The following is a 22,559-nucleotide window of genomic DNA, read 5'->3' as shown; positions in this document are numbered from 1 at the left end:
ATTGTATCAGTTTTTAGGACTAGGTTTGAACCATTAGTTAGTTATGCTGCTATAGGTTTAGACTGCCGGAGGAATTCCTATCATGCACAGAGCAGTTATCTATCGCTGATATCATTATTAACATCATTACATCTATAAATCTCATCCTTAATTTTTTTTTACATTAACACATATTTTCCTGGTCCTCCCTTCCCTCCATCTCCTCTCTTGCTTTTGTCTACCCACCTCTTCTCTCTCCCCCATTTTTTTCTCTGTTAATCCCAACCTTTCGAGGCAGATGGCCGCTCACATTGAGTCTTGTTCTGCTAGAGGTTTCTTCAATGTTAATGAGGGTTTTTCTAGAAATAAAAAACAGTTGCCAAAGTGCTTGCTAATTGTGGGAACTGTTGGGTTTCTCTATAAGAAATCTCTTTGTAAGGTCTCAACCAAACAATGTAAATTATGATAAGATAGTGTGTCATATTTTGGCACTATATAATTAAAGTAAAACTGAATTGAATGGAAAATTGTGAGATACATGCAACATGCAACACTAAGATTTTTTCTCAGAATTCCCTTATAAACGGGTTTACCTTTGGTGAAATGGCTTACAGACTTCAGGTTGGAACTGAACAAAAAAACAATTGTTTTATTTATTCATATATTTCAATTAATGGGAAGTGAACCAATACAAAAAATTCAGATTGTATAAAAAAAATGATAATGGTATATGAACTGCATTTATAAAGCATTTTCTAGTCTCATTAACCACTCAGACGGCTTTACAGTACAAGCTACATTCACTCCTTCACACACCTTCATACAGCGAACCTATATGCCACACTTTTTCTATCACACACAGCCGTCAGGGGCAAACTGCAGACTGGAGAAGCCTTAGATTCCTGAGTCGCTGCCCCCATATTGTATTTTACACTCTTTGGAGTTCACTGATCTCTGATTCGCGATCTACCATCATGGTCCATCGTGTGGCAGCAGCTGCAGGAGTGGATATCCAAACGATAAAGAACAAGGACTGCTGGAAAGAAATCAAGTCAGTAACATGTATGATGAGATATTAAATTCATAAATTATGAGGGAGAAGAGAAAGGAAAAGCTACATGTGTAATGTTTCCAAAGACATTCTAGACCTACAGCAGCATAGATAAGAGCTTTATGCCTTTGTATTATTGTTTAGTGTCACATTTAAAAATGTTAATGTTCTAAGGACAGTGGGATCCAGAAAATCAGTTTCATGGGTTTCCTTAATTTCCCACGGGATTAATAAAGTATCCATCTATCTATCTATCTACCAATGGGGAAATTTGTGTTTACAGTGTTTAAAATAGCCACATTATAGGAACAGAGGATGACATTTTAAAATGTCACAAAAATACACACCTTTGGCGAGGTTAATGCCCAAAAAAAACAAGAAAATGTATGTTCCCATGGTGCGCAAATAGGGCGGTGCTTATAAAGAGTTATATCAAGTTAATCATGAACATATCCTGCTTGAAGCAGTTTCAAGTTGACAACGTAAATTGCCATGGCAGCTTATCTGGTCAATCGTTAATCATAAAGTTACACCTGACAACACAAAGTTACCCCTAAAGCTTGCTTCATGGTACAACCCTTCGGTCAGACCCCAGCACCATGGAGAGCGCCCCTCCTACGAAGGTTTAAGAGGCCAGTGTTGCTCAGATCACACTCAACACACAGTGCTTCAGTTTATTCAAATTTTTGTCACTAGACTAATGTTCCATTCTTTTCAGAGTTTTCAAGAATGGAATTAAGACATTTTGTTCGTTTAGAGGAGCTTTGTCCAATCTGTGGAGATACAGTTTCTGGATATCACTACGGTCTGCTGACCTGCGAAAGCTGCAAGGTAGATTACATTTTTCATGATGCAACTGGATGATGAATTAGGAGAAATTCTTTGCAAGTTTATGTTTTTTGTTAAAATAACTGGATATGCAGAGTTCAAAGTTTAAAACATAAATGTATATCACTCCAGAAAGTTAAATGAGAGCATTGTTTTCTCTTTTGGACATTAAGTGGATGATAGATTAGGCAGAAATGACTAAATTATTGTTGGTAGTAAAAACATTTTTTAAATATCTTTTGCTTTCATGAGCAGCTTTGTCGACGTCTCTGAGAGAGTTTCTGTGCGCATTTACGCACAAGGCTCAATAGCCGACACACTCATTAATTATTTTTAACAATAACTGTTCGCGACATAGAGCGACGATCAGTCTAGACCTAACGATGCTACCCAATATTTTAAAAGACAAAGTCTTTTAAAATATTTAATCTTAAACATGAATAACTAACAAAAAAGTATTTTTTTTCCTTTTGGCTCAAATGTTTGCTGTATTGGAATTAGTTGGGGGCTGGATCAACACCAGTAACCACATTTCAAATAGTGTGAAAGAAGAACAAGAAGAACCTATATTCACTTTTAAAATAGCCTAGTATAGGGTGTGCTATGACTAGAAAAATAAATAAATGCCTGGTTTCATGTTTTGTATATATGAGGTTAAATATTGCTGTGAACAAAATCTGATTTAAGTTGAACATAATTTATGAAAGATATTAACACAAAAATAGAATGTGACAAAAGTAAGAACCTTGTGTTTATGGAAAAAAAGTCAAGGTTATAAAATGCTGAAAGAGATTCCTTCTTTTTCATAAATACTTGCAGGGTTTTTTCAAAAGAACGGTCCAAAACAACAAGAAGTACATCTGTGCAGAAAACCAGGCATGCTGCATTGATAAAACTCAGAGGAAACGGTGTCCGTTCTGCAGATTTCAAAAGTGTCTTCAAGTTGGCATGCGACTGGAAGGTAAGAAAGACGTCTTTCATGGATGTTATTATTCCAGTTAGGCTTGGTGAAACAGAACTCCAGTTATCTGGAAAATCGTGCATTAAAGAGATGGTTCACCCAGAAAGGAAAATTAACTAATCATCTACCTACCACTATGCTGATGAAGTGTTTGAGTCCACAAAACCCTTCTGGAGTTAAGAGATAAACAGTGTTCCAGCCAAATCCAATACAATGGAAGAAATTAGTGACCTAACAGCAGTTTCTGCATTTTTATCCCCTGTTAAAATTGTGTTTTGTGGAGGTTTTTTCTCCTCTAGTTGAGGGTTGAGGACAGAGGATGACAGATTTATAGATTGTTAAGCCCTTTGAGGCAAATTGTGATTCTGTCAACAGTTTGGCTGAAATGACCCAAATGCAGGCACAGAACCTTGGCTGGTGAACATGAAATTATTATGAAAAAAACATACAGTCTTACGGTATTACGGCAGGCAATCAGCACACTAACAAATGAAACTGAGAAACTGAGATGGAGGACAGGATACAGCTGGAGTCCAGAAAGTGCAGGCCACGTGCAGTTGCAGATATAGACTCAGTTATTGAGTAGGTGGAGTTAGGGTTTTGGATGAGAGGAACCAAATGCAAGCATCGAAGCTTGTCACAAGGGAGGCAGCAGAGGCGCGCTGTCAGGGCCAGTAAGTCCTTCTCTGCTTGGCCCAGTGATTGTCAGGATTAGATTGTTCTTTGACCAATTAGGTTTCGAGTTTGCCATATTGGGTGTATTTTTGTGACACGCCTGGGCCTTCTAGCTGGCCTACCTGTAAAAAAAAATTGTGATCCCTCCTTACTTCTGAAGTCCCTCAGCAGTTTCAGACGTAGAAAGAAAAAAAAACTAGATGCGGCCTTCTCCAGCTTAACTCAGAGCCACGAACTCTCTTTGACCCGGGCTTAAAAAAGAAGTGATGACCATGACTGATTTTAAAGGAAAAAGCCCTTCTGACATTCTCACTTTCCTTCAGCAGAAAGATCGATGCAGGACAATTTGAGTGACATCCCAGTACCCATCTACTTTCTCTGTCAAGCTGACATTTTCAGCTTTAAAGCGCATTAAAATGTATTCAAGAAATAAAACTGGGCAGGCTCGACTTTTGAAACTGAACCGATTTATTGTACGACTGTGTCATTCAACTCTTTAAAAAGTAAGAGAGGTGAATGGACTTTGTCTCCAAATGATGAGCAGCTTTGGTAAGATGGATTTATATGTATCTTTACTAGCAGGGCCCACCGCCACAAGGGGTCTTGTATTTTTGTATTTGGTTGTAAGTTTTGCCTGCCCTTTTTAAGGTTTGTGTATCTATAGAAAAATAGCAGAAGCAATAAAATGATTGGCCGAGATCTATGTGACTATCGCTTGATTTCAGAACCATGGAGAGCGCTGTTGTTTGTGTGTAGGTGCTAAGCTGTCCATGGCACAGAAGTGTTGGTCTTATGAGTAAATATGAGTTGTTGTGAGTTAATTTTTTTGTTTGTTATGAGATGTCTATCTGTGATACAGCATCTCAAAGCTGGTGAGCCTTGTGTTAAATCACTTAGTCCACTCGATAAAGGTTACTGTGACTGTGAATATGGGGTGGTTACATTCAGTATGGTTTAATTGCGGGAAGATAGAAGTGAAGGCCTCTAGAGGTGTGAAATACACAACATTGTAGGCAAGGATAATTAAACACAGGTGAAACACAGGAAAACAGGAGAGAGACAACATTATTTTTTTATAAAACGTGAAACAGAAAACTAAGAGTGCAGACCACTAATCCACACAAAAGAAAAACAAGGTAAATGTCCAAAATGTAAAAAGTCCATACAGCAGAGACAACAGATAAGTATTTTAATAGTCCTTCAATGTTCACAAGAGTTCAGAGGAAAGAATTTTGACAGATTTATTAATATGATCTTTACCAATCAAATTTAATGCAATTTTTAATTTCTATTAAGATTTACACTAAACAAATCAACTTTTCTCAACAGCTGTTCGTGCAGATCGTATGCGTGGTGGCAGAAACAAGTTTGGCCCTATATACAAGCAAGATCGTGCCCTCAAGCAGAGAAAGGCTTTGATTCAAGCTTGTGGATTCAGAAGTGAGAGCAAAGCACCTCTGATCTTCTCAAAATCCCAGCGTGTCTCTAACTTTACTGGTGGCCTACAACCAGAATCAGTCCTTCACAGCACCCTGTTGACCAAAGCACAGAATGACAGTATGAGCTACTTGTCTCCACCACTTCTGCCCTCCAGCTCACCTTGTGGCACAAAGTATCATTGCTTCTCCTTTTCAAACTGGACAATCAGACCAGAGCACACAGAGAACTGTACAAGTTCACAGGGCCCTGCTGCAGGAATCCACACAGACTCAGACTCAAGCTCTACACAAGGTCCCAGGATGCCTCAGCTAGTGATGGAGTTTTTGCTCTGTGATCTAGATCAGCTACAACTCCAGAAAAAGGTCATTACTTCTCTTCAGCAGGAGATGGCTAGCTGGAGGAAACACAGGAACCCCACTACTTTTACCCTGATGTGCCACATGGCTGATCAGATGGTGGTCTGTATTGTGGAGTGGGCTCGCACTTCCATCTTCTTTAAACATCTCAAGGTAGGGTCCTACCTTATGTCTCTGCAATTATATACATACACACAAATATAATTTTAAAAACTTTTTCGCTCATTTCATATCATCCTGCTTTAATTTTCCTTTCAAGCTAATAGATTCATATGTATGGATAAAAAATGTTAGTTTATGTCCATGTATTTTTGTTGCCCCACAGTAGACCAACTTTGTAGTGGTGAAATGTGCATTAACTGAATTGTTGTATGAATTTCTGGATATTTTCACTTTATGTTACATACTTAATTGATGTTGCCATTTTCTGCAACTTGCTACCCCTACAACAATTTAGATTGTTCCACCATTATTGGACTACAGGAGTAGAACACAAACACACAAACTTTCCATCACAACAAGGTATATTTACAATATGAACAATATATATTCAGAAATTTGTGCACAGCAACAGCAGCCCAAAACTACTGAACTTAAGTACAGGGGTAAGTGTCAATTGGGTGTATCGAGGGGATCTCATTGAATGTCTGGTGAGGGAAATCCAGAGGATCAGACCTATGAAGATGTTCCACAAGGTAACCCGACGCTTGTGATACAACTGGATCCTTTATAATTATAGAGAAATGCAACAGTTCTCACAACGAGCAAGCTCTTTGGAGAGAAAAAACTCATTAACTAGATGAAACTACTGGCAGAACCGGATTTATCAAGTCAGAGACACATGCAGAGAGAGAGAGAGAGCAAGAGAGAGACAAAGCGAAAGAGAGAGAGATGAAGAGAGAGAGAGAGAAGATGGAATGGAAAAAACGAAAAAGTTAGTAATAAATAAATGTGGGGTTAGAGAGACAGAAAGCTCACCTGATCCAGCTATAGGCTTTCTCAAAAAGGAACATCTTCAGTCTCACCTTAAATGTAGATATGGTGCCTGCCTCTGGAAATCAGAGTGGGAGCTGGTTCCACAGGAGAGGAGCCTGGTAGCTGAAGGCTCTATGTCCCATTCTACTCTTAAATACTTAAGGAACCACAGGAGAGCCTTTGTTTTGGGAGCGAAGTGATCTATTTGCATAATATGGGGTTATGAGCTCTTTGATATATGAAGGGGCTTTATGTTAAGGGCTTTGTATGTGAAGAGCAGGACCTTTAAATATTATTAGTATTAACATTTAATTTTACAGGGAGTATAATGATCTCTTCTTCGAGTTCCTGTCAGCACTTGTACAGCAGCACTTTGTACTAGCTGGCGGCTTTCCATAGACTTTTACATTACATGTCATTTAGCTGACGCTTTTATCCAAAGCGACTTACATTTTTAGAACACTCATCATTTTATGAGGGCCATCTAGGGGTTCAGTATCTTGCCAAGGACACTTAGGCATGCAGATGGGATAGAGTGGGATTCGAACCGGCAACCTTCTTGTTGCAGAGCACCCGCTCTATCCCCTAGGCCACACTCTCCCAGACTTACTGGGACATCCTGATAATAAAGAATTACAGTAATCCAGTCTAGAGGTAAAACATACATGGACTACTTTCTCAGCATGCCTCTGAGACAGGATGTTCCTAATTTTCATAATATTGCGCAGGTCGGAGTAAGCTATCCTAGATACTGTTTTATATGTGGGTCAAATTACATGTCGTTGTCAAACATAACTCCAAGGTTCCTCACAGCGGTGCCAAACTAATACCATCCAAGGTGACAGTGGTCATACAGTGTTTTTCTGAGATGTTTAAGGCCAATTACCATGATCTCAGTTTTGTCTGAATTTAGAAGTAAGAAGTTTTGGGTCATCCAGGCCTTGATGTTCTTGAGGCATTCCTGAAGTTGAAGTGATAAGGTTCTTCAGGCTTCATAGATACGTACAGCTGGGTGTCGTCTGTGTAACAATGGACGTTTATGTGGCGCTTTCTGAAGATGTGGCCTAAAGGGAGCATATATAAGTTGAAGTATTGGTCCAAGGTCAGAACCATGGCCTTTTCTTTACAAATGTGATGGATTCTAAATCTTAACAAACCATTACTACAGATGTTTAATAACCGCTACTTTAAAGGGATAGTTCACCGAAAAATGAAAAAATACACTAATTATCAACTCACCACTAGGCTGATGGAGGGGTGGGGGAAGTGTTTCAGTCAACAAAACACTTCTGGAGTTTCAGGGGTTAAACAACGTTTCAACCAAATCCAATACAATTCAAGTCAATTGGGACCACTTCTTCAGACTGTTACTGCTGTACACTGTCTGTGTGTGGTGGTGGAGACAAAGACGGAGATCCTGATTGAGCGGCATCCTCCCCAAGCATCCAATCAGCATGAAGCACTTTGGGCTGACAGCATAAATTATGCCAAGCTGTGTCAGTCGGGGCAGCTGTATGTCCTGTGTGAACAGCTCGCCAAACAAGCTCCTGAGATCGTGTCTGAATTAAGAATTGATGTGGTCTGAGAGTCAGACTAGAAGTGTTATTAGAGAATTTATGACTTTTGATTTGAAAACGTGTTGTTAATGAGTATTGTTTTTCGTTTTGGTTTACTTAAGATAGTTCTTTTTAAGAGAAGTCTTATTGCTACATTTGTATTCATATTTGAAATAGAACCTTGTTGCCTGTTTTTTGGTTAATTTATATTACATGCATTGTCCTTCAATCTTAAAACCAGGTTTAAAAATAAACTAAACAACTTTCATTTACCAAAAACATCTGGTTTGATGTTACCACCTTTTTCTTAGCAAGCTGGGTCGTATCAAGAGTTAATTTTTCAGTTCAGTTGTATAATTTCAGTTCAGTAACATTATTTCAGTTCATTAACATTATTTCAGTTCATGCTGATTATTTCAGTTCATGCACATTAATTCAGTTCTTGCAGATTATTTCAGTTCATGCACATTAATTCAGTTCATACCCATATGTCGCTGATGTTTGCTGCGGAACGCTGTTCCACAATGCTCACAATAATAGACGGGAAAGAGCAAGTGACCCTCTTGTTTAAACCGGATGGTTATAGTTGCACACCGGAAATTACTATATTATTTTTAGATGACTTTTTAAATCATTTGATACCTGGGTTACACTATTACATAAAATATACATACATTTCACCAGACCTAAAGTGCCGGTGAAATTTGTATGTACACTTCAGACGTTGCCTGTAAAACGTTAGTGACACCACTAAATAATCATATGAATACCATATAGTGAAAGTATGTGTATTAAACAATAAAGGGTAGATCAACACCTATGATTTGCAATGTGGCCGATCCTGGATGCATTTTGAGAGACAGAATGCCAACAATAGCAAGTCCATAACATGTCATTTTGTTTTACTGTCCAAATATTAATTTAATTTTAATCATAAAGGATTACTCCTAGGAATAATTATCTTATAAGAATGTGTTCCTGTTCTGCTCAAATATTTCATGACACAAATAAAAACAGTATTCAAACAATATTTGTTATTTTTCTGTTCCAAGGTGTGTGATCAGATGAAGTTACTGCACCACTGCTGGAGTGAACTGTTGATCCTGGACATCATTTCCGGACATGTTCTTTACAACAGGGATGGCAGCTTGCTTCTGGTCACTGGGCTGGAGGTGAGATTTGTTATTTTTATCACATCTTATCTGTAACAGCATCAAAAACAGAGATTAAAAAAAAAAAAAAAAAAAAAAGGAAAGGGGCAAAGTTGGATTCTTCAGGCTTCCATCTTTATGTAACATCGCTTAACAAACTCAGCATCTGCAATGATTTTTTTTGAAGATTATAGATTATACCAAGTTTATTGCAACAGTAGAAGATGTAACTGTCTGGTGTCTAAGCAACTGACAGCAATACTGACCGCCTAATAAGGTGGGTGTGTTTTATAGATGATTGTGGAGAGTGAGGTATGTCACATGATGTATGTCACATGATTGAATCAGGGCAGGTCGAGTTGGCTGCCTGAATTAGCTTGCAGGCGTCGCTCCTTTTCAGTCAGACAACCAACGTTCAAATGTTTATTGCAATAGTAGAACAGGTTAGTGTTTGGCGTCTAGGCTCTGACTTGATCACTCCCTCTGATATGATTACATAGATATGATGGCAGTGATTCTTATAACATCTCAAAACTGCATAAATTTGGAGCCTGATTACACAGATCAGAATCTTGTATGTTTTTGTTGCTATTCTATTTAGGCTCATTGGCCTGCAGGAGAATAAACTACCTAGTGAGAATTTTTCTGATAGCTCCACGGCCGTAGGGGAACTTGATGAGCTGGGTTGCCAACAGATGAGTGTTTCATCATAGAAGAGAAAGAACAGAAAGAAGTATTATTCTTAGCAATACAAATTTGAATGTCTTGACAAGAGTCCTTAGAATGTTGTGTACATGTGTTCTTCTAAGTTTAGAGAAGGTAAGGTCATGTAAAGGATTAAGCCCATTGGGTTAAGTTGGCCAGACATTAATGTAGAATACCCCAAGACCAAGACTGTTCTGCCTTTCCAACCACCCATGGCAATATCAGCCGAGGCATATAACAAAGAAACGCTTCAAGGAATTTATTTATTTAATTAATCAATACATTTTATCAAAATGTTATATCAAATTGATATACCTGCCACATTTAGGATGATAAATAGAAGAGAACACAAGCTGAGATTTTGAAATGGACAATTGTTACAGAGCACTTGAGTGCTATCGGGCTCTCAGCACTAACAGTGTCTATACCAGCATGCACAAGGAGAAGACCACAGATCAGCACCATCATCATCACAGAGCACAACTTAAGAAAGGCTTTCGGGGACTTCCAGTGTTGCGACTAATGGAGTAGGATGCGTTTCTCTGAGCTGACATTACTACATTACAGGCTAAAGTGGAGCATCTGTCAACTAAACAGATAAGACTGGACAATAAATGCGAGGATTTGGAGGCGAGATCGTGGCGCAATAACATAAGGTTAGTAGGAATTCCGGAAGATTTTTCCACCTCTTCTGCTGCTACGGATATTTCCTCTCTGCTCTCTCTGAGAAAGAGCCTCTCGTGGACCACACTCATCGTACTCCCCAGCCGAAGCCAAAGCCCGGAGAGCGCCCTTGTCCCATAATCGCTCGTCTACACTATCATACAGACTGTGTGGATATATTGCGCCGAGCCAGGGCCCAGCAACGGATCAAGATTGTAGAGTTGAGTTTCTCTGTCTTTCCCGACCATACCCCGAAGACGGCTCGTGCCTGAGCCGCCTTTAACGATGTCCGACGCCGGCTCCGTGAAATATAAGGGATCCGCTATGGTCTGCTCTACCCGGGCGGCTCTGGGTCACTCACAACGGTGCGGAGAGGGAGTTTAATTCAGCAGAGGGGGCCAACGCATTCATCAGGTCGCTCAACATGTAAGAGAACCGATAAGTGATACACACCGTTGAGGAAGCAGTGACAGTTAATATTGACATTTATTACTTTTTTCAGTTAATCTGTTTCCTCTTATTTTCATAAACATACAGTATGTGGTTTTCAGTTTAAAGTGGTCTTGTTTGCTTGTACCTTTCTGTCAAATGTTGCTAGGCTTGCAGGAGCTCAACCCGAAGCTTGATAGTTATGCAAAAAGCCGTAAGTATTCATTTTAGGGATCTGACTCCCTGTGGAGTGAGCACTGGGTTCTCCATCGTTTGGGGATGGGGTCGTTGTAAGTGCAGTTGGGGGGTGGGGGGGGGGGGGGGGTGTTCAGTGTGATTTCTTTGGGTTTTATTTTATTTTATTATTTTTTTTTCTTATTTATTTTTTCTTCTTCTTCTTCTTCCTTCCTTGGGGATCCGCATTCAGTCTATTTCTATCTCTAGGAATTTAACATATGGCCACCAATACTAATACTTCTGATGTCTCACTTACTGGGTCCTCTGTGAGATTCTTGAGCTGGAATATTAAAGGCATGGGGAGTCCAATTAAGAGATCAAAGATATTTGCTCATTTGAAACGTCTTAAAGCGGACTTAGTGTTTCTGCAGGAAACCCACATGCGCACTAAAGATCAGGTCAGACTTAAATGTCCCTGGGTTTCTGAGGTGTTTCAATCTAATTTCAACTCTAAGGCCAGGGGGGTTGCTATTTTAATTGGTAAGTCAATTCAGTTTTCAGCTTCTAAGGTGATATCAGACAAAAACGGCAGATACTTAATTGTTACAGGTACGCTATTCCATATTCCCATTTTATTAGTTAACATATATGCCCCCAATTATGATGATCCACAATTTATGAATAAGCTATTTGAACGTCTTCCCTCATTGAACAACAGCCTCCTTATCACGACATGAACTGTGTAATTGATCCCAACCTAGACCGCTCCAACCCACGAACTCTGACCCCTTCTTTAACGTCGAGGTCACTTTCAGATTTTATGTCCAAGAACGGTTGCACTGATCCTTGGAGATTTTATAACCCTCATACCAAGGAATATTCCTTCTTTTCTCAGATGCATCAATCTTTCTCTCGGATTGATTATTATTTTATTGATGCTAAACTAATTCCCAAAGTACGGTCTGTTGATTATCATCCTATTGTTATTTCTGACCACGCCCCTCTTTCTTTAGATATTCAGTTCTCTTCACAACCCCGGTACTCAACACCTTGGAGGTTCAATACATTACTTCTCTCAGATGATAAGTTCACCAAATTTATTATAACTAAAATAGATGATTATATCTCTCTAAATCAAAATGATATGGAACCAGTTTCATGTTCACTGCTGTGGGAATCATTAAAAGCATACTTGCGGGGACAAATTATTTCCTACTCTGCCCACTTGACTAAGTCCCGTAAAGCCAAATTGCAAGAACTCTCTATCAATATCATCAAATTGGACCAACAAATCGCTACTTGCCCCTCTCCCAGTTTACTTAAACAGCGTGTTGATTTACTGAATTTGATCTCATCACCACTAGTGATGCAGAGCGACTTCTTTCGCAATCACGCTCCACATATTATGAACATGGTGACAAGGCAAGTCGACTCCTGGCTCATCAACTACGTCGCCAGGCAGCCTCACGTATGATCCCTCAGATAAAAGATTCATCGGGCTCATTGCATAAGGATCCCGTCACCATTAATTCTGTCTTTCACTCATTCTATTCCTCTTTATATAAGTCTGAATCTCCACCTGACACCACTGAATTGAATTCATTCCTAGATAGCCTCAACTTTCCTGCGATAGGCTCAGATGCTGCTAAAAAACTTGACTCACCATTAACGGTAGAAGAGATCACTCTTGCTGTGAGAAGTATGCAGAATAACAAAGCTCCTGGCCCTGATGGATTTCCAGTGGAATTTTTTAAGAGATTTCAGGATAAATTGTCCCCTTTACTACATGCTGTTTATAAGGAATCACTGGAACATGGCACTCTCCCTCCCACTTTAAGGCAAGCCTCCATAAGTCTCCTCTTAAAAAAAGATAAAGATCCGAATCTCTGCGGCTCATACAGACCTCTTTCATTAATAGATGTAGATGCTAAGATCCTTGCTAAAGCTTTGGCCTATCGCCTGGAGAACATTGTACCAACTATTATCTCGCATGAGCAAACTGGATTTGTTAAGGGGAAGTTATTCTTTAATGTCCGAACACTCCTAAATATTATTTACTCTAAAACTGCGACAACAATACCTGAACTAGTGATCTCGGTCGATGCTGAAAAAGCATTCGATAGGGTTGAATGGGACTATTTATTTACTGTACTAAAGAAGTTTGTTCTGGGAAATGGGTTCATTTCGTGGATACGTCTCCTTTACGCATCTCCACAAGCAAACATTTCCACTAATGGCATTCAGTAACATTTTTTTACTCTAACCCGTGGCACCAGACAGGGTTGTCCCCTATCTCCTCTATTGTTCACGCTTGCTATAGAGCCCCTGTCAATTTTTCTGAGGTCCTCCTCCACTTTTACTGGGATCTCACGATTGGGCACAGAATTTAAGTTTTCACTTTTTGCTGATGACTTATTGTTGTATGTCTCAAATCCTGTCCTTTCAATTCCCACAATTTTATCTGCTTTCCAGAGATTTGGATCATTCTCAGGCTATAAAGTGAATACTTCGAAAAGTGAATGCTTTCCTGTCAATGCTTCAGCATTACTGCTCGCACAGTCAGATGTCCCTTTTAAAATGAGCCTTTCTGGCTTCAGGTATCTCGGGATCAGCGTAACCAAAACGTTAAAATTTGGTATCAGTTTAGGAAACATCTACTTTAGCTCCTTTACTGAACAATCATTTATTTCGACCTCCGCTTACAGATTCAACCTTTCTCGCATGGCATAATAAAGGCCTGAAATGTTTTGAAGATCTTTACAAGGACGGTATTTTTCACAGCTTTTCAAAAATTTCTCCGGAGAATTATATCTCCCACCTTCTCATCTCTTTCGATACTTTCAAATTAGACACTGCGCTAAAGCTTTGTTTCCATTTTTTCCCTCCTCGCCCCCGACCCTCCAGTGGGAGGTGCTTTTAAACCACGATCCACTTCAAAAATCACTCATCTCTAAAGTTTATAATGAACTTCTGTCTTTTGATTGCTCTCCAGTTACTAAAGTTAGGGCTGCCTGCGAAGATGAACTGGATCTCAACTTGGAGGATGACTGGTGGGACACTGCTCTTAAGAAAATTTACACTAGTTCATCATGCGCTCGTCTCACACTTATACAGTTTAAAGTACTGTTTAGAGTCCACTTTTCTAAGGCTCGACTGTCGCAAATCTATCCCAGTATCACTGACAAATGCGACAAATGTCATGCCTCATCCTGCAATTTAACCCATATGTTCTACTCTTGTCCGCTACTCTCTCGCTTTTGGTTGAATTATTTTGACACCATGTCAAAAATACTTTCAGTGATTATAAAAGTCTCCCCCCATGTTGCCATATTCGGGCTCCCAGAGGACCATAACCGGTTTACCTCTACTCAATTAGACATTTTAGCTTTTACTTCCTTACTGGCAAGACGCCACCTTCTTCTCCACTAGAAGTCGACTAAAGCTCCCTCTAGTACTCAGTGGCTCAATGACACCATGTCTTTTCTAAAGCTGGAAAAGATCAGATATTCAGTGAAAGGTAGCGCTAAGTTTTTTTTTTATACTATGTAGCTTTAATACTTAATTATTACTTAATATAACTTTCAGTTATTTATTTATCTTTATTATTATTACTTTCATCGAATTGTGTAATGTATTCGATGTATGTTCGCATTACCACGTTCATGTGGTCCATAAATTAAGAAAAACATCCTAGGAGGTAGACTGTATATCTTACTCTTAACCCATCACGATGCATAGTACTTTTATGGTGTCAATATCTCTATATATTGTTTATTGTCGTACAGAGATTGTGATACTCAATGTAAATTCGACATTGATTCCTGTTGTACTGTGCCTTACCTCCTAATAAAAATATTAAACCAAAAAAAAAAGAAAGGCTTTCTGGAGAGTTAGTGGGACCAGATGGCATTCTAGGACCGGTCCTCAAACCCTGTGCCAACCAGCTTGCACAAGTGTTCACAGATATATTAAACCTCTCTCTCTCACAGGCAGTCATCCCCATATGCTTCAAAGGCCTATTATTGTTCTTTTATGTGACGAGCCCATGACTGACAGACTTGGACCAATGGGAAGAGACAACAGAGAGGGAGAGCGTCAGGGGGGCGGGACTTCCAGCAGAGCAAGGCTGCAGAGAGGAGACAGCGGTGCAGTGTGGGAGCCGATGAAAAAGTTAAAAAAGGACAAGCTGAGGAGCTGTAGGTCGCAAGGAACCGGAGGAAGGCTGGCGAGTCTGGACGAGAGGACGGCGTCGGAGTCACGGTGGATGGTGTTCGCACGGCAGGTTCGAGTGTGTGGTGCTCTCGATGCTCATTTCCCCTCTCCCCTCGTGTCTCCTCCCGTGTGAACTCTTCCGCTGAAGTTCTCCACGGCAGCACTGGGCTGTGAGTTAAGGCCTATGTATGCTTCTCCGTTTTGACGAACACGGATGGACACGGAGAGATGGCAACGCCTTCTTTGCCGTGAAACGGCCCTCTCCGAGCTCCTCAGAGAGCTTTTCATGCACCTCTGATTTTTCTAACTATCCGCCGGCATTTCAGAGAGCCTAGGGATAGGCCTTGGCTGTGATTGGTCCCCTAAAGTCCGCTAACGACATTTCCGGACCTCAAACTTCCTGTTTCATTCCCTATAGCACAATAAACAACAAACACAACTACGACTCTAGGATTGTGTAATAAGCCAGCGGAGTTGTCCGGCTGACAGTGACTGGTTAGAGCACTAACGGTATGTGTGTACGGTCACATACGGTTATAACGCCCTGTCATAATGGCGCTAGCGGGCTAGCCACCATGCTAACTATGGTCAGGTTAAAAGCAAACACTTGGTAGTAGCTAGTATCGGGTGTCCCTGCTGACTGTGTGTGGAAGCTGGGGGGAAGGTAGCTGCCTCTGTGTAGCTTCAAGCTGTTGAATTAGCAACGCAGTTTGGAAACAAGACCGGAGAACCGCTGCGCTAAGAAACGATAACATAAGCCTTTTGACCCGCTGGGTGTCACTTTATTTCAGCAAAAACTGTTGCGTCATCAACAGCCTTTTTCTGTTAGTTGCCATCGTTCACTGTGTGTGAGGAGCCGGGAGGATGTAAATAAACAAGCGTGGACTTTTTCTACATACCTCATGAGGTAGGCTACTCTAAGCTTGTCTTCAGTTGGGCCAACTACTGTTCTGGCGGTGAATTGATTTCAGCACCAACAGCTCGTAGAACCATAAATGAAGAAGAGTCCGTTCGATAACAGACCAGGAGAAGCATACAGAGGCCTTTTGCTCCTGCTACAAGCTACGGATACTACGAAGCATCTCCCCTACCGACTGTAACGATAAGTGAAACGGACACTTCTGACTGACTGTGACGATAAGTGAAATGGACACTGTGGACTGACTGTACAGAGTGAAGTGTGCGGCACAAACTCTTCGGAGAATTCCGTCACGATATTTGGACTGCATGCCCAGGGTGGTTTAGGCGGCTGCTCCCACGAGGAATTGACGCTTCGTGGTGTGTCGTAACGTGACGCCCACAGTCAGGACATCAGGGTCAAAGTGACCAAAACGATCCGAAGTCATGATCCAACATCATTGCTAAATAGACTAAATACATTTGATGATTAGCAGACCAAAAGCAGAACAGTTGGGCAAACATGTGTCATCATCCCTCACTCTCAACACAACTCATGACTGCACTTTCAGATCTAACACCATCGTCAAGTTTGATTACGAGACAATGGGGAGGAGCCTAATCTCTAACGACGAGAGGGTTTATCTGGAGGAGCTTGAATTCTACAGAAATGGTGTAAGAATAACAACCTCCACCTGAACATCAGTGAGAGAAATCATTGAAAGTGGACTAGAGTAAGAAGCAGGAGGGAGCTACCATCCCGTTTCAAAAGATTAGTACTTGCGTAAAGTTCATTGTTGAACGTTACACCCCAGCCCATTCACTACGCTCTGCATCTGCCAATTTGTTTGTTGTTTCCTCACTGCGAGCTAAACACTCAACAACATCACAACTGTTTGCTGTCCTTGCTCCTAAAAAGTGGAATGAGCTCCCCAATGACATCAGGACAGCAGAAAGTCTACACATCTTCCGCCGCAAACTAAAAACACACCTCGCCCGATTATACCTTGAATAAAAGTTTAAACTAAAAGTTTAGTAGCACTTAAATGGCACTTATTGCGGTTGCTTTGGACAAAGTTGTCAGCTAAATGAAATGTAGAATGTAGAATCAACAGGAGTGGTTGCATAGTTGCTCATGCCTGCACTTTATATATATATACAGTATATATATCTCTTTCTTCCTTCTCATTATCTACTCAGCACTATGCGAATAGACAGGTGGGTGAAGTGTTTGAGTCCACAAAACACTTTAGGAGTCTCAGGGGTAAACAGTATAAGAGCAGAATCCAATTGAAGTAACTGGTGACCAAAGCTTTAGACGTTATTTAACAACTGAAATAACATAACATGCCTCGATACTGCTCATGTGGTCTCATCCAAGTGTCCGCAAGCCCCGACATTCATATTTGACTCCAAACGGCCTGTTTAAGCCTAAAAGTCGTCCAAAAATGGCTAAGCTAGCAGATGTTAGCATATCTGACGGTCCCTGAATGCACTTCATCAGAAGTTATCAGTGGACATTGAGGCTAAAAACATGGTGTAAATGACCTTGTTTGGGCCCAAGCACCGAATGGTGAGAGGACCTATTAAAATTGAAATGATTATTAGGGCCTGAGCACCGAAATCCGTGCGAGGCCCTATTGAAATTGAAATGATTATTATTAGGGCGTAGTGAATGGGCTTTTTGAGGGCTTCAAAGTGCTCAAAAAGTATCTAACGTTTGCAGTAAATTAGAAATGTGTGGAAATTTACGTATTCTGGAGTATTTGGAAATGGCCGCGGCAAAATAGCTCAACACCGCCACCTACGGAGAAGCCCCTCATTCAGCATTCAGCAATCCACACAAAAATGAAGACAGTTGTGTATCATGACTACATAAACAAAAAAGTCTCTCAGTGCATTATGAAAAACGCAACAGGAAGCCCGCCATTTTGAAATCTATAAAGAAATCATGACTTAAAATCACAGCGCCGCCTGGTGGCAGCAGGAAATGTATTGTTTTTGGTACGTCTTACACTTGCATGTAATTCTCCTCATCCACTTTGCAAAACAATGTCAAACTGTGTCAAATATGTCTCAAGGCATTGATAATGTAGCCATAAGATTACTGTGACTTTTCATCATGTGGATTATTAATGGCATGGCATCAAAGTTCATCAGCTTGCCATTAAACACGAAATTGCTGAAACTTCAATGTTCATGGGTCCATCTCCCTCAAACAACTACTATGTGTGTATCAACAGCCCCTCCTTGAAGATATTCATATGGCTTTACAGAATGGGCGTGGCAAAATAATTGACTAGCGCCCCCTGAAGGGCAGCCCCGGCACTATGATTGGCCGACATCTACAAAAATCGATTGGGGCATGTGTCCTTTCATAACAAACAAATAAGTCTCTTGGATATATATGTTAGACCAAACAGGAAGCCCGCCATTTTGGCTTTAGTGGCCATTTCGCCCATATTCCACATTTTTACTTTGACGTACTTGTCCCAGGGCTTTCATCAGATAAACTTCAAATTGAGATGAGTCTCATCACTACAAGATGGATATGAAAACTGATTTAGAGATAGATTTTTCGTCACACTGTTTGACCGTCGCGTGGCGTCAAAGTTTGATTAAACGTCATCAAAACACGAGGTTCTGTACCTCGGACATACATTGTTTAATCGAGTCCAAACTAGACATGTAAGAGAGTCCCGGCCTGATGACATCTACACAGAAATTATGACTTGAAATCACAGCGCCCCCTTGTGGCAACAGGAAGTGATATGTTTGATACTTTGATGAACTGCTCCTGGCTGCTTTACAATATACAGTCAAATGAGCTCCGTCAAGTCATTGGATCATGGTCAGAATTGTGACATTTCCTAAAACCGTGTAAACACTGAGGTGCGGCAAAGGATCAGCCTTCGTCAAACGACATGATGTTGTCATAACTCCACTGTGCATTGTCCTATCACTTCCAAACTTCTGTCACACGATTAGAGTCCAAGCCTGAACAGCTCTAAGTGTCAATATTTCCTCATTGTCATAGCGCCACCTTTTGATTCACCATGAAACAGGAAGTGCTTTGTAAATCCACTCTGTGTTATCCAACCGGCTCCAAACTACTGACCTATGATCACAAACGTGACCTGACCAGCTCCATATATAAATATTAGTCCAGGGTCATAGCGCCACCTACTGATCAGTGTAACAATTATGTTGTGGTTACATTGTCCAATTGACACAAAATTGCTCACACTACATCAGAGCGCCTACTTGAACAGATCTAAATGTCTGTGCGATATAAAAGTGATGGTGCCACCTACTGGCAACCGGAAGTAAGCTTTGTTATACAACTATCATTCGATTTATATAACATTTTCACAGTGTGATGTCCTATTGATACCGCGGACCGTAATCAACAATTAGCAGGCAAACATCGACGTCCTATCACGGACCCAGGAAGTTTATCCTTGCCGCGGGGTGCAAAACGCGGTGCGCAAAACGCATGCAAAACGCATGCAACGCGGATACGTGCACTTGGTCATCGATCGCTCTCAATACCGACTGCAACAGGCTTCAATGTTCGGGTGCTCGGGCCGGCCAGTGCTACAACGTAGCCCTAGTTTCTAGTTGAGTTTGAATGTCAGAGTTTGCATACACTTTAAAGACATCACACAAGCAGTATGGATGCATTTTATGTTTTTTATGTTGTTGTTGTCAAACAATTCACCCATCGGCATGACTATCCCTTCAAATAAAACAAAAAAATTGGAAAAAGAAAAAGGATATTCTGTCCAAAAAAAACAAAAGAGAGGGCAGTAGAGGCAGTCGGCTGCCCTGCAGGAGACAGAGAAACAGAAAGAAGTGGGCTCTATGAATGCAATAATGCACAATAGATAGATTCTCTCATTTGCATTAAAAACTTCATATTTCACACAAATGTGTAATGGATAAAATGATGAAGTCATGATATATTATATCCAAAAGGTTAAATTCACTGTGACATTAATATTGTTATTCAGAAAGATGTATGACCAGCATTCAATGCTCTAAATCAGGAACAGTAGGGGTGATTGTGACCGGATTTCCCTTTGGGCAGTTATTGAATTGTGTCACTAATCTTGCTGCCAACCTAGAAACTGCTGTGAGTTATAATAATTGTTTCAGTCTATATGTGAGTCTGGAATAACATTGGGGATCAATTAAAACTTGATCAGACAGTTACTGAAGAATGTTAAGATTTGTCTTAAGATTGGTCAATAATTACTTACTATTGAGCAGATATGCCAGGCAGGTTGTGGCCAGTACTAAGTAAAGTTAGCCGCTCCCAACCCTGCGTGGATGTCCCATAAACCACTGCAACCCTTTTGTCTTGTGTATATAACAATTCAAATGTCAAACAACACAATACTTGCAATGTGGCCAATCCTGCAGAGATCGAATGGATGGATGTTGAAACAGATTTTGAAAGTTCAGCCAGCAGCTGACAGAAACCGAGCAGCTTCTGATATTACAGGTGATGAATCCAGAGAAACCTGTCTTTAGTATATAAAATAATAATTAAATAAAACATGCTAAGAGATAGAGTCCAAGCTGTCTGAAGCCCAACCAAGCAAGTCCAAACATTAATTTCATCTTTAACTTGAAGGATTACACTCAAAATGGGTATTCTTCGTTCCAGGTGCAGCTGTCAGACATAGCATCTCCTACCCTAGCCAACCTGATCCAGAGTGGAAAAGAGCTGATTGATAAGCTCCATACCCTGAAGGTGGACTGCCAAGAGTTTGCCTGTATTAAGTTCCTCATCCTCTTTAACCCAGGTTAGTGACAGATTAAACATTTTGTTTTCCACACAAATTTATTTAATCACTTGAATTGGTAAATTGTACTTTTAACCAAAATGCCTTTTATTGTCTAATAATGCAGACATCTCCACAATTAAAGTCACTTTCCAAATTGACTTTTCCAGGTCCACAGGAACTATTTCAGGGACTGTACCTGAGTCTGGTCCAAAGCAACTAAAGTCTAATTATAGGTTATCATCATTGTTAATAGGCTCAAAAGGTTCTGCTCTTTCGGTGTTAAATTTCAGTGGCCCAGGAATTGTCAAGGTGGAATTTGTACCTATTGTGTATAGCTCATTCACCATGACTGGTGGCACCTAGTGTTAGAGAGACATAACTTAAAAAGAGAACATACCATTTCTTCATCCTGGTTATGTAAATTAAACATTCAACAAAAGGACACTCAGCAGATCATCTAGCTTCCACCTCTGCATCTCTTTTAGATAAAATCATTACATTCATACACATCTGAAACATTGCCGTTGTTTTCTTTTCTATCTAATTTTCCTAATATCTAGAGTTCCTAAGGTCAGAGATAATTTTGTTGCTCTCTAATTCCTGGAAATATGGAGCCAAAAATGAGCATACCAGAGAGCTCAAATATATTTTTATAAAATGGTAAATGTAATAAAAAGAATGTAAAAAATATGTGCTCCTACAATTCTCCAGACACAAGGGTTGATGTTTAAAGTATATTCATGGGTTCTATTATTTCCTTTTTCCTCATTAACCAGGTGTGAAAGAACTTGAAGAACATCAGCTCATAGAGAGTGTGCAGGAGCAGGCTGAAAGAGCCCTCCTGGAATATACCCAATGCACCTCTTCTCAGCACCTTGGACGCTTTACTAATCTGCTACTGTGTCTCTCTGAGTTACGCTCTCTCAGCATTCTTGCTGAAGATTACCTGTACTGCAGACATCTTAATGGTGATGTGCCCTGCAACAACCTGCTCACTGAGATGCTCCGTGTGAGGCACAGCTTGGCATGAAGACTGTCTGCATATGTTACTATTGAGTTGATGAATGTCTTGTACAATGAGTTATCCTTAATATTAGTCAGTGCTTATGGCAGAATATACAATAAAAATTATATAAAGGACATAAATAGAAAATTTGTCATAAAGGGGAGAATGTGACGTATAAACCATTAACATTCTACTTTGTGTGTTTTCAGTTACTTAAGGTGTAGAACATGTTTATCCCCTATATCTGATTTCATTTCCTGTTTACATTTAAGAAAGCTGTAGTTGCTAAATACAAGGGACCTTTTAGGGACACAAGTTACAAACAGCTGCATCTGGGTATAAACATGTGTAATATTGTGATGTCCTTTGTCAGATCTCCTGAATACACCTGTGTATGAGCTCTGTCCTTCAGCTGAATTAAGATTTCCTCTGCAACTCTTAGTGTTACTTTAAATAAAACTTACAAAGACAATTTTTTCTCACCACTCTAATTTATTTCACTTCTCATGAATTTCCACCACAGTCTATGCTCACACACAGAACTGGTTCCTATATTATAGCCTGCCATGCTTCAGGTGTGATACATTTTCTTTGTTAAGTTGTCAAATTCTAACATTTTTTATCACTTGCTTTTTGTACAAATTACCTTATCCACTGATATTCGTGAAATACCAAAATGATCAGTTAATCACTTATTAGACTAGA

At 40.1% G+C, this 22,559-nt stretch overlaps 1 protein-coding gene across 1 annotated transcript; it reads left to right on the top strand.

Annotated features, from left to right (window-relative positions):
* The first annotated feature begins 1,738 nt into the window (after positions 1-1,738).
* LOC133975623 (nuclear receptor subfamily 5 group A member 2-like) lies at positions 1,739-22,308 on the top strand. The gene is made up of 6 exons (XM_062413620.1): positions 1,739-1,861; positions 2,678-2,819; positions 4,824-5,443; positions 8,874-8,993; positions 20,728-20,866; positions 21,625-22,308. Exons 1-6 carry the CDS (start codon positions 1,760-1,762, stop codon positions 21,876-21,878), a joined length of 1,377 nt encoding a protein of 458 aa, XP_062269604.1. The 5' UTR covers positions 1,739-1,759; the 3' UTR covers positions 21,879-22,308.
* Positions 22,309-22,559: the final 251 nt, after the last annotated feature.

This window comes from Platichthys flesus, chromosome 19 (assembly GCF_949316205.1).
Source record: "Platichthys flesus chromosome 19, fPlaFle2.1, whole genome shotgun sequence".
Lineage (NCBI taxonomy): Eukaryota > Metazoa > Chordata > Actinopteri > Pleuronectiformes > Pleuronectidae > Platichthys > Platichthys flesus.
This window is presented reverse-complemented; position numbering and strand designations above follow the sequence as displayed.